We start from the raw sequence: 15743 nt of genomic DNA on the forward strand, positions 1-15743 counted from the left end.
AATTTTTTTTTTTTGTCAGCTTATCCCTAGAAGGAACATTTCTTGAAATTCTGGGCTGGAATTGACTTGCCGTTCTAAAGGTGTGCACGCATATGTGAGAAATAGAGAAAGAGATCGTCGCCTCTTTGCAACCCTTTCCATTTGGAGGGGTGTCTTGTGTTCTGTTTGTTTGGCTTACGTTCACACGAGTGGGAAGATTTTTTTTAGAAATATTCTGCTTATTGGCTGTTTCTAGCAGATGGGTAGCCTTCAGCTACAGAATGGCAGACTTGCGTTCCAATGTAGTGCTGAACTAGCTTTCCCCAGCCTGGGGCCCGCTGGTGTTTTGGACTTCAATTCCCATCAGCCCCAGCCAGCATGGCCAATGGACAGGAATGTGGGGAGTTGCAGTTGAATACAACTGGAGGGCACCAGGTTGGAGAAGGCTGGGCTAAACCATGCTTTGGTGCAGCCTTCCACAACCTATTGCCCTCCGAATGTGTTGGACCTCATCTCCCATAAACCCCTGGCCAGGGTTTATGTGTTGTAGTCCAACACATCTGGAGAGTGCCAGGCTGGGGAACTCTCTTTAGCGTTTTGAGAATGAACCTAGCCACCTCCCCACTCCCCCCCAGGTTTGGAAAGAGAACATTCCACAAGTTATGGATGCATCTGGAACCCTTCAGGGGGGAAGCAGCTCAAGAAGGGTTGCAGTGGAAAAGCAGCAGGCAAGGAAAGGGTTGAGCACTGGTTTCTGCCCACTTCTCACTTATTACTTTTCTGCAAATTGCTAGCTTCTGAAACTGCTTTGCCTGGAAGCAGCAGCCGCTGAGGTTTTTTTTCCAGTTATATGTATTTCTATGTAACATGTGTTTTCAGCCTTCAGAAGCAAGTGCTTTCAGAGATGATGAGATCAGTGCTTTTGAAGGGATGTAGCTAACTTGGGATGGTTTGGGGGGGGTATTCTAGAGATCCCTTTGTTCTGGGGTACATGTTCTTGTTTTACAGCTTAGTACATTTTTTTGATGAAGAGTGTTCAGTTTCTCTGAACATTTCCAGCCTCAGGAATCTTTTGTGCTGGAACAAAGGGAAGAAAAAGACTTGATGGGGCTGCCTTTTAAAGGGAGATTAACCGGTGCAGAACACTACAAAACAGTGGGCTAATTATAGTCAAATCAGTTGGTTTCCTTGAGAAGCTGCACAGTACTCATGAAGCTTATGAATCTCTTTCATGAACCAAAATAAGCAAGGAGTGGAGAAAGGCTGCACAACTAAATCATTCAGGTCTTTATCAGTGTAAGCCACAGTGCTGTGAAGTTGGTTGATGTTGCATGAAACCAGCTCATGTGAACAGTGGTTTGATGTGAACAGTGGTTTCACCTAGGCATCAAGAGTTTCTCTCTCCTAAAATTTGGGAGCATATGGACCCCAAGCACAGAAACTTGCAGTAAAAGAGAGAATGGGATGTCCCAGTTCTGATGGCTTTTCACAAATCAGCTAACATAAATCATATAATAACATAAAATCAGCGAGCATAAAATTGCAAAATAATAAGATATCTCTGTAAAGAGTAGCTACCAAGCTTTTGTGGCTTATCCTTGTTTGTTCACACTTTCTGTAGTGGGCAGCTTGTAGCCTTCCAGATGTCTTGGCCTACAAATCCCAACCATGGTACCAACATGGTCATGGTCCGTGTTGGTACTAACAGTGTTGGAAAATGTAGTCTAGAGGTCCTGGGAGCCAGATTTAGGTTGTTAGGTGGGAGGTTGAAATCCAGGACCACCAAGGTGGCTTTCTCTGAAGCTACCTGTTCCATGCTCAGGGCCAGCTAGATAGGCGAAGCTGAGGAGTCTCAATGCTTGGATGAGACAGTGGTGCAGGGAGGAGGGGTTCAGATTTGTTAGGCACTGGGGAACGTTTTGGGACAAGCCGGGTCTGTACAAGAGGGACGGGCTCCACTTGAACCAAAATGGAACCAGACTGCTGGCACTAAACATAAAAAGGGTGGCAGAGCAGCTTTTAAACTAAACCCTGGGGGAAAGCCGACAGGAGCTGGGAAGCATCCGGTTCGGGTTAAATTATTATTATTTATTGCATTTCTATACCGCCCCATAGCCGAAGCTCTTCAGGTGGTTTACAAAAGTTAAAACATTTAATACAATATAAAAAGTTTAAAAGCCATTTACAAAAAAGTACATAAAAGCACACAAACAATATACACAAACAACATATAATTAAAAACAACATCCCAAAGGGATGAAGATGAAAATGTTTTTAATTGCCCAAATATAGAAGGGAAGGAAATAGGCCAGGAGTACATGGCAGAACATAATAGCCAATCAAAGGGGCCAGTGTCCCATAGCAAAAGATGCACACGCCAGAGGCATCTGGGGAGGGATACTGTGTATAGGTGTCTTTATGCAAATGCTAGAAGCCTCCGAGCCAAAATGGGAGCGTTGGAGTGCTTGATTTTAAAGGAAAACTTGGATATAGTGGGCATTACAGAAACCTGGTAGAGCGGAGAGAACCAGTGGGATACGGTCATCTCTGGATATAAACTCTATAGGAAGAACAGGGAAGGGCATACTGCGGGAGGTGTTGTCCTGTACGTCAAAGAGGGCATAGAGTTGAGCAGACTAGAACACCTAAAAGGGGTAGGATCTTCCACAGAAGCACTGTGGGTGACAATACCAAGCTCCAAAACTAATTTAGTACTAAGAACATGCTATCATCCTCCAGACCAGAATGCTCAGAGTGACCTTGAGATGGAAAACGAAATCTGGGAGGCCTCCAAACAAGGAAGTGTAATAATGGGCGACTTTAGTTACCCCCACATTGATTGGATAAATGCACATTCCAGCCACAACAAAGAGGTTAAATTTCTCGATGCCCTAAACAATTGTGCCCTGGAACAGTTGGTCATGAAACCAACCAGAGGGGAGGCAACCTTGGATTTAGAATAATAGAATAGTAGGTTTGGAAGGAGCCTATAACACCATCAAGTCCAACCTCCAATCCTAATTTAATCCTAAATGGTGGTGTCGCCCAGGACCTAGTATGAGATGTAAATGTTGTTGAACCACTTGAAAACAGTGATCACAGTGCTATCAGATTTAATATATATTTAAGTGGAAAATTGTCCAGGAAGTCCAACTCAGTCACATTTGACTTCAAAAGAGGAAAGTTCTCTAAAATGAGGGAACTAGTGAGAAGGAAGTTAAAAGGGGGAGTCAAGAGGATTACATCCCTCAGAATGCTTGGAGATTACTCAAAAGCACGATCATAGAAGCCCAGCTAAAATGTATACCACACGTTAGGAAAGGTAACACCAAATCCAAGAGGTCACTGTGAATGGTGTTAAGGGAGCTATTAGAGAAAAGAGAGGTTCCTTCAGAAAATGGAAGTCTTGCCCAAGTGAAGAAAACAAAAGGGAGCACAAGCTTGCACAGAGGTGATACAAGCAGACAATAAGAGATGCAAAAAAGCATTTTGAAGAGCATATCACTAAGAACATCAAGGCCAGCAATAAATAATTCTTTAAATATATCAGAAGCAGAAGACCAGCTAGGGGGGCAGTTGGACCATTAGATGACAGTTAAAGGAGTACTGAAGGAGGACAAGGAAATTGCAGAGAAGCTGAATGAATTCTTTTCATCCGTCTTCACTGTAGAAGATATAGGACAGATACCTGTGCCTGAACTGATGTTTTCAGGAAGGGAGTCTGAGGAACTGAGGCAAATAGTGGCAACAAAAGATGAAGTTCTCAACCTTATTGATAAATTGAAAGCAAATAAAACACCGGGTTGAGACGGTATTCATCCTAGAGTTCTCAAAGAACTCAAATATGAAATTGCTGATCTTCTAACCAAAATATGCAGTGTGTCCCTAAGATCAGCCTCTATACCAGAGGACTGGAAGATGGCCTGTGTAACCCCAGTTTTCAAAAAGGGATCCAGGGGGGATCCGAGAAATTACAGGCTGGTTAGCTTAATGTCTGTTCTGGGTAAATTGGTTGAAGGCATTATTAAAGATAAAATTAGTAAGCATATAGAAGGAGAAGCCCTGCTGAAAAAGAATCAACACGGCTTCCACAAAGGTAAGCCCTGTTTCGTTAACCTTTTAGAGTTCTTTGAGAGTGACAATAAACATGTAGACAGGGGTGATCTGGTAGACACTGTTTACTTGGACTTCCAAATGTCTTTTGGCAAAGTCCCTCAACAAAGAGTCTTGAGCAAACTTAGCAGTCATGAAATAAGAGGACAGGTCCTCTTATGGATCAGTAACTGGTTAAAGAACAGAAAGCAGAGAGTAGGAATAAATGATAAATTCTCCCAGTGGAGGGAAATAAATAGTGGGATCCCACAGGGATCTGTATTGGGACCAGTGCTTTTCAGCCTGTTCATAAATGAACTGGAATTAGGAGTGAGCAGTGAAGTGGCCAGATGACACTAAATTATTTAGGGTGCAGTCCTATTGGGATAGGCGGCTGCCTCTGACTGCCTATCCAATGCAGGGCAGGAGAAGCGTGGGGGTGATTGTGCCCTCTGTGCTTCAGCCGCCCTACATTTATGGCTAGACATTCGATTTCGGCTGTCTAGCTGTGGGACCTTGGAATGAGGGAAGTGGCAGCCGGATGACACGTAGGATGTGTCGTACCGACATTTCTGACTTCCTCGCCCTGACACGCCCCCAGGAATGCCCTGTTTTTGCTGCTCCATGCTTCTTTTCCGAGTGCGGAGCGCAGGGCATTCCACGCTGCCAAACTATGGAATTTGCTACCACAGGATGTAGTGATGGGCACCAATTTGGATGGCTTTAAAAGGGGGTTGGACAAACTCATGGAGGAGAAGGCTATCGATGGCTACTAGTCCCGATGGCTATGTGCTACCTCTAGTACCAGAGGCAGTGAGCCTATGTGCACCAGTTTCTGGGGAACATGGGCAGGAGGGTGCTGTTGTGCTCATGCCCTGCTTGTGGGTTCCCGGTCAACAGGTGATTGGCCACTGTGTGAACAGAATGCTGGACTAGATGGACCCTTGGTCTGATCCAGCATGGCTCTTCTTCTGTTTTTATGTTCTTATCAGCCCAAGCCAGCATAGCTGGTGGTGGGGGATGATGGGAATTGTAGGGCAAAACATCTGGAGTGCTACAAGTTGCCTACCCCTGCTATATGCTAGCAAATTTATCTGTTTTGCCTTATAGTAAACTGAGTTCATTTAAGCAAATAAAGTTTTCTTGAAAAAAGAAAGCAAAATGTCTAGACTCCAGGGCTTTGTCTGGCTCCTTCCTCGGTTTGCACCAATAAAAGCAACTGGGAATGAAAATTAAAAGACTGATAGTACTTTTGGAAGTTAGTTGCCTAATTTAGTCACCTGGAAACCTTTTACAGCAAATTAGTTTTATTCAAAACTAGGAATATGAGAATCCATTCCAGCTCAGGTTCTCTGGGTGCCAGCCGAGCTCTCCCCCCGCTCGCTGGCCCTCCGGGCTGCAGTCGAGCCCCCCCCCCCCGCTCGGTAAGCAGCCTGTAACTTACCCGGCCCTGTTCGTCTCTGTCCCAATCGCCATGTTTTTTTTAAAAACATGGCGATCGGCAGTGCTTGCCTGTAGACTTACATGCAAAAAGCACTGTGGATCACCCATATACCCTAGTTTCACAGCGCTATTTTGCATATAAGTCTATGGGCAAGTGCTGCCAATCGCCATTTTTTTTTAATCTATTTTTATTTTATTTTTATAAATGAAATAAACACCACCAACAATGTAATCAGAATCTTCAGTTTCTAACATTACAATATTCTAAGAAAAAGAAAAAAGGGAGGATAGCAAAAGAAGGAAAAGAAAAAAAAGACAAAATAAAAAAAAGAATTATATTAAACTTCAGTGAGAACAAACCAAATATCCAGACAGTTTAGTACAGGAATAGAATAGTACAGGAATAGAAGCAAACAGTCCATTTCCATTGGCCATAAATTACCATTCAGTTAATACGTATTAATAAATATTAAAGGTTTAGCCAGCAAGGAATAGTAATAATAATAACCCCATAATTATATTATTAATAATAATATTAATAAAAAGGGGAGAGAAAAAAATGTTTAAGAAAAGAATAACCGATCGCCATGTTTTTTAAAAACATGGAGATCAGAACAGAGATGAACAGGCCTGGGTAAGTTGCGGGCTGCTTACCAAGAACGGAGCGGGGGCTCAACTGCAGCCCAGAGGGCCAGCGAGCAGTGGGGGAGCTTGGCAGGCGCAGCTTGGCGGGTGTGGGCACCAGCGGTCCATCAGATTTGCTGACCGAAACGGGCACCCGTGCCGTCCCTATTCAAAACTAATGAAGACAAATTCCAAAATCCATTTAGTGTAATACTTTTATTAGGCCAACTCAATGCTTACAAAAAATGTGCAAGCTTTTGAGTTTCAAGACGTCCTAGTGTAGGAAAGAGTTAAATGTTGCTTTTGCATTAAATAGGTCGCAAATGCTTTTGAGCAGTAACTGAGCTGAGACAGGATGTGGAAACCAGGATGTGGAAACGTGTCTAAGGTACTTTGTGGTAAGAAACTTAAAATGAAGTTAGAAGTGTGATTAGCTAAGCAAAGTAGAAACCACATTAGAAAATTTGATAAAACACCCAGAGTTAGGACACATATAACTGCGCGTGCTTAAAGAACTCATGAATATTATGTTACACACCCTGCATAGCTAATAAGGTCATTATAATGTACATGCGATGTATGTAAAGGGAGGGGGAACATGTCAAGGAGATAATGTGAATAGGCGGATCGGAAAGTCGTGAACCTTGGAGTACCTAGCCAATGGGGAAACAAGGGAGGGGCTCAGCAGCCGGGGAAAGAGAATATAAACTGTGTGCTTTGATTGTCAGGTGTGCCTGCTCAACTAGGACACCCACCTTTGCAAACGTGTTTAATAAACATAGAGTGCTGCTTGAACGTGTGTCACGAAGTTATTTTACAGGTCATGGTTGGACAAACGAGTTTCTAACACTAGCTTTCTTGCTTCATCTTCTGTAAGACACTTTTTTGTTTTGTTTTTTAACGTTTTGTATTTCTATTAGTGTTTTCTAATAATAATGTAAAAATAAGGCCCGGGGTGGGGAGTCTTAAGCTTTACTAAGTGTATAGGCCAGCTCTTGTTTAAGTAAGAGTAATTGCTATGAAATCCGGGGAAATTTGTTGATAACAAAAGCAGAAATTCTAAAGGAAAAGATAGGCCTTGTTTGTACACTTCACTTGGGCCCTGGGCAGATTTAATGCTGTTGATCCCTTAACCATGGTTAAAACATCCAGATTGGGGCTTTCTTCACATGGAGCTTTTATCCTGCAATTGAGATAGCTCCCTCACAGAAGTTTGTAGGCTCTTTACATGACCCTGTGATCATCCAAGGCATCCCCTGCACTAAATGCCCTTTGTTCCATTTTTAAATAGATTGCAGATAATGAGCTATCAAATTACCCCGTTGTGTTTCCTTTCTTGTGTTTCGCTTCTTTCTTGTGTTTCGCTTCAGTTTCGTCTGTGACAAGAGGAAAGGCAGCAAGAAGAGGAGCAAGATCAGTGAAAGATAATGGCAGACTCAGATACGAGGAGAAAGAGGGGGGAAGGGGAGGGGGGAAAGGAAGCAGGTGAAAGAGGGAGTCCTTGTGATCCTACATTTAAAATGGAAGGGAAGCAGAAAGCCCTGTTTTAATTGCAGGATTTTAGGCTGGTATAGAGATGTCCTGGGACATGGACTCTCTCCATCATGACCTCCTCACCACCACTTCGCTTCATTAACAGTCTTTTTGCTTTATTCAAATAATTGTTTACACCAGGGGTGTGGCACTCCAGGTGTTGATGGTCTACAACTCCAAGCATCTCTGCCTGATGGCCATGCTGGCTAGGGCTGATGAGGGTTGGAGTCCAACTACATCTGGAGGGGCACATTCTCCACCTCTGGTTTACATACAACATAGTTCCCTCATAAATCAAGGATTGAAATCATGGTTCAAAATGGGAAGGAAGGCGAGAAATTGCTTCTGAGGGGAGGGATGGTGGTGTGCTCCCAACTGGCAAACCATAACTGCAATGAACCTTATGTACTTTTCCATCTTATCAGGCATTTTCGGCAAGCCTCCATGCCTCTTAAAGAGGTGGCTTTGACTCCTTCCGTTCGTGCAGTAGAATGCCTCTCTTGCAAAGCCAATCAGACAGTCGTCCTTGAAGTGGTGGGATTTAAGGACAGCTCTGATGTGGGGCTCCATTAGTCTACTTTCCCTTGTGCTAAGACAGAGATCATTCAGATTGTGGGGTTATTAGGTAATGTGGTGCCCCCTTGGGGAGTGCACCCCACAGGTTGAAAGATGATGAGTTATTGATACGGTAGGAGAATAATTCCTTAAAAGCTTGTAGAATAGTAGTACTGATTAAAAAGCCATGTATATCCTTTTGTGTGTTTTCTAGAATTTAATTGTGCAGTTCCCTGTTATATGATACAGGCCTATAATTGTCTTTCAGCAACTTAAAATGATCTCCTCCTTTGATAATTAATGTAAGTGCTCTTCTTTTTTTATAGTGGGGGATTAAACTCCATGGGAGCCACTGTCAGATGTTTTTAAGGGCTGGCTTTACACACAGATGGAAATATGAAATGTTCATGAGTCCAGATGGCCAGGCACCTGGGTTTTATCCAGGACTTGCTTATTTTGTCTACTATAGGTCAGGATTGGGGAAATATTTCAGTTTTTTAGGAACCTTCTTCCCATTTTTATCACCTGTATTGCTCAAAGCCCAGAGATAAAGAAATTATAAAAGACTAGCTTCCTTTTTAAAAATGGGAAGTTTTTACCCAGTTGAAAAAAGTAAAAATAAGTCCAAACTCTGGCAAAACCAATGTAAATTTACAATAAAGCAAGTGAAGAAAGAATACATCAGAAGCAGAAAAACAGGGAGGGAGCCAGTTGGACCATTGGATGACAATGGTGTGAAAGAGTGACTAAATGAAGATAATGTCAATTATTCATTTATTTAAAGTATCACATTAAGAATCAAGTAAAATAGAGATGGTGAAGATGAAGTTTAAGGGCTAATTGACAAATTAACAATTTACTGGGCCTAGATGTCATACAACTGAGTTTTTTGTTTTTGTTTTACTTACACATGAAATTCTGGATTTTCAAAAACAAATATGCAACTTGTCACTACAATCAGCCTCCTACTGGATGATTTGAAGGTAGTCCAACCAATTTGAGAGAGAGAGAGAGAGAGATCCAGGACACAGTCTGTCCCAGAATAATTAATGGAAAACTTTATTCAAGCTAAATGTATTAAAATATGTATTAGAAGAACAAGGCTTATTTATTATTAAAATGTATTAGAAGAACAAGGCTTGCTGAAGATGAATAAGCATGGCTTCTGGAAAGGGATGTACTGCATCACCAGCTGTTTGGAGTTCTTTGTGAGTGTCAAGAAGGCATATAGAGTAATACAGTAGACCAGTGGTCCCCAATGTGGCACCTGGGGGGACAACCAACAGTGCCCACAAAGCTCTCCACTTCCTGCCTTGTTCAAAAAAATGTTTTTTTTTTAAATAAGAACCTTGGAAAATGTTAGATACTCTTCATTCTCTCCTTTTCTAGCCTCTAACCTTGCTCGTTCTCTCCCCTCTACCCCTTTGCCTTGCTGTTTCCACGCCTCTTTAGCTCACTTTTGACTAGCCAGGCCCCCATGACAGCCATTTTGTGACTAGCTACATTCTCCATAGGAGCCATTTTGTGGTGGTGCCCACAGCAGTTTCTCAAATTCCCAAATGGGCTTACAGATCCGAAAAGGTTGGGGACCCTTGCAGTAGACATTATATACTTGGACTTCAGAAAAAACTTCTAATAAAAGGGGGATTTGCGCCTGCTAGCACCAACCCTGCTGACAGTGGGCAGTATCCAATACTGCTCCCATGCTAGTGAGACCTCCCACTAGCACAGTGATAATCTAGTGGTTCCTGAAGCAATCAGAAACTCTAGTTTCCAGAACAGTGCAGGTCAGTGGAGCTTGCAGAAAGGAGCTCCGCTGACAAGTCCTGTCCTGGAAATGAGCGGCAATATTGGAAACTGCCTGGTATGACTGGCTGCCATAACCCCTACCACCTGCATGTTCAGCATCTGTGAGAAGAGCTCTTGTGCATGTTCCGACGTATGTGCATAGAGCTCCTGCCACATGGTGAGGGATCCTGATTGGGGGATTGGTCCAGGATCCTCCCACATGGAGGAGCTCTAAAAGCATATGTGGGGCCCATTCTTGAATGTATGGCTGCTGGGCACAGCCCTGCTCCCTCTCCAATGCACATGGGGGGTTGTAGTGAGCAACCCTTATGTCCCTGGACTAGGGCTCCTGAATTAAACCTAGCAATGATGGCATAAGAGGATGGGTCCACATAGGTATTAATAACTGCTTCAAGAACAAGGACCAGAAGGTGGGAATAAACTGGCCAACAAGGGAAGTAAGCATTTGGGTCCTGCAAGGTTCCATATCCATATTGAGTCTGGTCATCATTTAAGAATGAATTAATGATTTGCAGTCATGGGTGATCAGTGGGGTAGCCAGGTTTGCAGGTGGTACAGTTATTCAGGATGGTGCAAACCTAACCAGATTGTGAAGAGCTCTCAAAGGATGTCTACAAACAGGGTGAATAGACAACAAATGGCAGATGAGGTTCAGTGTAAGTCTGTAAAGTGTTACTCATTGCGGTAACCCCCCCCCCAATGTACATATACACTGATGGAATCTGAATTTGCATATACATTGATGGCAGTGATTCTCCAGGAAAGAGATTTTAGGGTCATGTGAATCACATGAGAAGGCTAAGGCATTTGAGACTTTTTAGTTTAGAAAAAAGATGGCCAGGAGTGTGTGTGTGCATGTAAGTGGAGAGTTTTTTCACCTCATAATTCTAGAACTCATAGTCTCCCAATTAAACTAACTTTCAACCCATTTCAGAGCAAAGTATTTTTTCACATAATGCTAAATTAACTTAATGTAATTCAGTGTCACAAGATATGGTGATGGCCCTGAGCTAGGTGCTTTTGAAAGGGAAGAGAGGTCTATCCAATTTAGCCATGACAAGTAGGACATGTAACAAAATGTTGCCGCTTGTGGTACTCCTGTTCAGGGTTTTAGCCAGCCAGCCATTCCCTCTTCCAGAATATTCCATTCCATTTATATGTTTGTCTGTTTGTTTATGACTTGAGCACACTCGGGGAGAGAGCGGAGGACAGGAAGGCCTGGCGTGCGATGGTCCATAAGGTCACAAAGAGTCGGACAAGACTGAATGACTGAACAACAACTGTTTGTTTATTAAATGTATATGCCACACAACTGGCAGATGCCTTGGGGCCAATTCACAATCGCTGGAAGGCGCTGTTTGGGTGGTTTTCTTTCTTCCCCTCAACAGTCAGGCAGCATTCTGTGGCATGCTCAGACCGCCTTGGCTGTTGCTTTTTCTCCCCTTAGGGACTTTCCCCCTAAAGGCTTTTCGTACTTCTGCAAACCTTGGTGTCCCCCCCGCCCTGCTGATACCTCCCTCTTTTGCATGGATGGTGCTGTTTTGGCTACAAAATGATCTATACTTGGAGAATTGCTATTAGTATATACCGGCCTTCCCCAGCCTGGAGGACGCCAGGTTGGGAAACCTGGTCTATAGGAATAGCTCAGTCGAATCTCCAGGTTCAGAGGCAGTCGTGGAGTGGGGAGATATTGCTTGCATGCTCTCCTTGTGGCCTTTCTGGAAGCCCCTTGTTGGTTGCTGCTGCAAACCAGATGCTGCTGATTGCTGATGCAAACCAAAAAGTCAGATGGACTTTTGCTTTGATGCAGCAGGGCTCTTAAGTTCGTGAAATTATTTAAACATTGAATTTTTGGATGTTCAGGCCAGCACTTGGCATTTTTTTCAAGCCCTGGTATAAGCCAAATCACTAGGCTTTGCCCTCAATGGGGAATGGTTACTAGTGTATATATGTCAACGTATAGTATGCTAGGATTTTTTTAAAAAAAGTATATATCCTGTACTTCTATCCTAAATGGGCTCTCAATGCAGCTTACAGTCTATATAAAAAAACATAAAACCACAATAAAGTCATACTATTTTTCTTGTAGACCCGGACAGAGGAGAATGGCCTTTCATTACAGTTGAGTGCTAAATTACGGTATTTTTCATTTCCACGAACATAAGAAAAATGCAGTCTTTACCAAACATTACAGAATTGGTTCAGAGAAAGTACTTCTGTACAGAAATTAGCATGCAACCTGTGTGTGGGGCGTAACAGAGTAATCATAGTATGTGCTTTCACTGTGGATAAATGCAGTATATTCATGCTCACAAGCTCTGGCTCATTGCAGCCTCCCAACATATCTGTATGCAGGAACATAGATGTGTGTGATCACGTTACAGTCTACTTACGGGTTGCACGCTAATTCCTACTTGGGATTGGTTCTCGTTTTTTGTCATAAGAGAGACAGCTGCTCTGAGGCCTGCAAGAACAACTCCTTTTTGTGGGGGTTAAGATCAGAGTACAGATTATCTTTGTTAAAGAGGCTTAGGAATTAAAAATAATGGTGGGTGCGCTGTGCTCTTTGCAGTGAAATTAAAAATGTAATTGCTGATTAACCTGCACGTTCCATTTTAATTACAGTTGGGCACCGCTTTTCAGAATAGTTGATTTATTGTCTGGGCTAGAGACCAGTACAGCACTGGCACATCTGTAAGCAATTTAATTTAATTAGAAAAATAGTGCTAGAGTTGGCATTTGGTAATTGGGGGTTGGGGGACTGGCAGTGCTATGGACATGGGTCATGTCAGATGGTGCCTAAGAGTCTCGTTTCCTAAGGTCCCTTATGAAAGGATGCACATACAGGCAAGCATACAGAGAGAGAGACTCCTGGTGGTTAAGTAAAGCTTGGTTGGGTTTAATCAAAGCAATCCATTGCGGAGGAAGGCATATGAATAATTTCCCATGTTTCTGGCACCGGTTTATATTCTGATTTGGAGAACACAAGTCACCGTTCGGATTATGTATTAAAATTATACACATGAGCTCATAGGCAACAATTGATCAACTCAGAGAACAATGATTTGATCAGCGAGGTCTTGAGCACAAGATGTACACATCCTAGGCTGACGAAATTATCTTTAAATTGAAGAGTTCAGAAGTCTCTTTCTTCACAGTTCTGATTCATCTAGTCAGTAGCCACTTGTAATTCCCAGGACATGTCTTCCTTTCACAGTCTATAGCCAGAACAATAGTGTTCTTGTCAGCACAGGAGAATCTTTTCACAAACTGTGTTTCCAACTTGGAACAAACTTTGATTACATTAGACAATATGATCTTGTCTACCTGATGCAACCTTCAGCTTCCTGCATCCTGTAAGCCTTTCCAGCAAGCTAAATACTTTGGGCTTTAGGTCAGACTCAGTTCAGCCAAGTCAAGAGGAGGCAGATTCCTTTAATATCTCTTAGAATATGAATGTACAGCAAGGGATATGTACACAATGAACAATATTCTGTGTAGAGGTTGCCTGTGTGGTTTGAGAGACTGACTGTATTGCAGGGAGATAATTAAAATGATAGCATGGGCCAGGGTTGGGTTTCTTTACATAAATTTACTAGGCAAGACATAACATACAGGGAAGAATCATTGCTCAGTGGTAGAGCACTTGCTTTTCATGCAGAAGGTTCCACGTTCAGTGCCTGTCATCTCCAGGTAGGGCTGGAAAAAGACCCCTGCCTGAAAGCCTGGAGAATTGCTGCCAGTAATGGTAGTAAATACTAAGCTAGATTGGCCTGTGGGCTGTCTCAGCATAAAGCAGCTTCCTATGTTCATATGTTTTTAGGGAGCCTTTGGCCCCCAGACAGCACCTGAGGGGCCATAGGATATTTTGGATTCCCATATCCAAGGTCGGAGATGGTGCTCCAACCTCGGGGGGTGGGGATTGGAGCTCCGACTCGTTCCCCCCCCCTTACAGCTGGCGCAGAAAGAATCATGCCAGCTGCTCTCTGGGGGTGGAAACTTGACCTTGGAGAAGGGGTGTGTTTCAGTGGGCAGGGAGGAGACTGGAGAGGCCAGGATTTGAGTTATCCTGAGGCCTTTCCAGCCTCCTTCCCTCCCCCTCTGATGCACCCCAGCTAAATGGGCAAAAATCCTGTTTAGTGAAAAATGCAGGGCATGAGGACGGGGAGGGCAGTATCAGCTCTGCCGCTGCTCCTGCCCTGCATAAGATGCTCGTAAGCCTCTGAGTTCAGGGGCTTGTGATCATTGAGGGCAAAACCCATAGGATTGCCCCCTTACTTAATGCACAATACAGTGGTGCTGGAGCTATCGTGGCCCACTTCATAGAGAATGTACATGGGAGGTTGCTCTCTCAGTTGACCACAGTAAGATCTCACTGGTCATGTTAGTCTTTCCTTGGTATGATGTTTTAGTGGTGATTTGGTGTGAAGTCCTGAATAAGAAGTGCAAATTAATGTATGTGAATCTAGTGTTTTATTCTTCTGGCAAGTCTTGTGTTGTCGTCATGCTAAACCTGTGAAACAAGCTGCATGGCAAACTTCTCTCCCCACATGGAGATGTTATTGGTTTCTAATATCCCTGTGAAACTTTAGGGCTCTGCATGTTTCCTGTAACAACACATGGCAGAAACATCTTTCTTACATACTGAATCTGTGCTCTGCTCACTGGCTTGCCAATAAATACAGTGCTTGCTTTATCCTGTTCTTTTATAACCACTCTCCATCAGTTTGATCTTGTGTTCTTGCCACAGTTTCCTGCAGCTGAAGTGTTTATTAGCATGATGGGCCTGTGCTGTGCTTTCCACAACTGCATCGCCAGCTGGGTCATATCCTCTTCTGAGTCATCTAAAGGGGCTTCAAACAAAGCAAAAAGGTGCATCCATCTTCTTGAAGCCACAGCCTTGTCTGTGTAATCTGGCAGCCTGGCTCTTCCCAAAGATGATTGCAGGAAGGAAGTACTTCCACAGCAATGACAGGCTTTGAGAACATGTCTTTTTCTATGGCCAGATTGCCTCTGTTGTGGTTATGCCTTGTTTGTAGCTAGAGGCCTTGCATATGTATGAATGTTCTTTGCCAGGTTTTTGGTGAATTGTAACAAAACTTATACTTTGCTTCCAAGCTAACATGGAATATGTTTTGAGATGTCGAGGCATTCATCTCTAAATTGGGAATGGAAGGGATGGGGATATTGTTCATTCTATTTTCAGTAGTTTATCTGTAGTCTACCTTATTTTAACTCCCCCCGCCCCCTGGCCCAAATCCTCTGGAGCGTAATGTTGTACAGTTCAGGTCTCTAATTTTGTATAGAGCAACTAAGCAGATGTCAATTTGTTGTGTAATTGTCCTTTGCAAATGGTGTATTGTCTTTTGGTCTCTTCAAGGAAAACGACAGATTCATCATTTGGGAAACCAGCTGCAACTTAATCAGCATTGCCTTGATACTGCTTTCAACTTTTTCAAGATGGCAGTGAGCAAGCACTTAACCCGTGGGAGGAAGATGACTCATGTGATCGCTGCATGCCTCTACTTGGTGTGTAGGACAGAAGGCACTCCACGTATCCTTTCACTATTGAACAAGACTTAAAAAAAAATCGGACACTCCTGTGTCTGAGCTCTTAACCCTTCTGTGCTATTTTATATAGAAGTCCATTTTTATGCATTTTAAAGTTAGCTGTGACCATGATTGTCTCTTGTCCAAGAAAGCACTAG

The 15743-nt window shown here is 43.2% G+C and overlaps 1 protein-coding gene across 1 annotated transcript in view; it reads left to right on the plus strand.

Annotated features, from left to right (window-relative positions):
* BRF1 (BRF1 general transcription factor IIIB subunit) overlaps nt 1–15743 on the plus strand; it is a 276895-nt gene that overhangs the window by 37374 nt on the left and 223778 nt on the right. Inside the window, exon 3 of the mRNA XM_084837074.1 lies at nt 15416–15589. Coding sequence (XP_084693200.1) covers nt 15416–15589 — 174 coding nt within the window. The remainder of the gene's footprint in view (nt 1–15415; nt 15590–15743) is intronic.

This window comes from Heloderma suspectum, chromosome 1, assembly GCF_057233095.1.
Source record: "Heloderma suspectum isolate Gila_16-S chromosome 1, 16-S_ref, whole genome shotgun sequence".
In the NCBI taxonomy this organism is placed as follows: Eukaryota; Metazoa; Chordata; class Lepidosauria; order Squamata; family Helodermatidae; genus Heloderma; species Heloderma suspectum.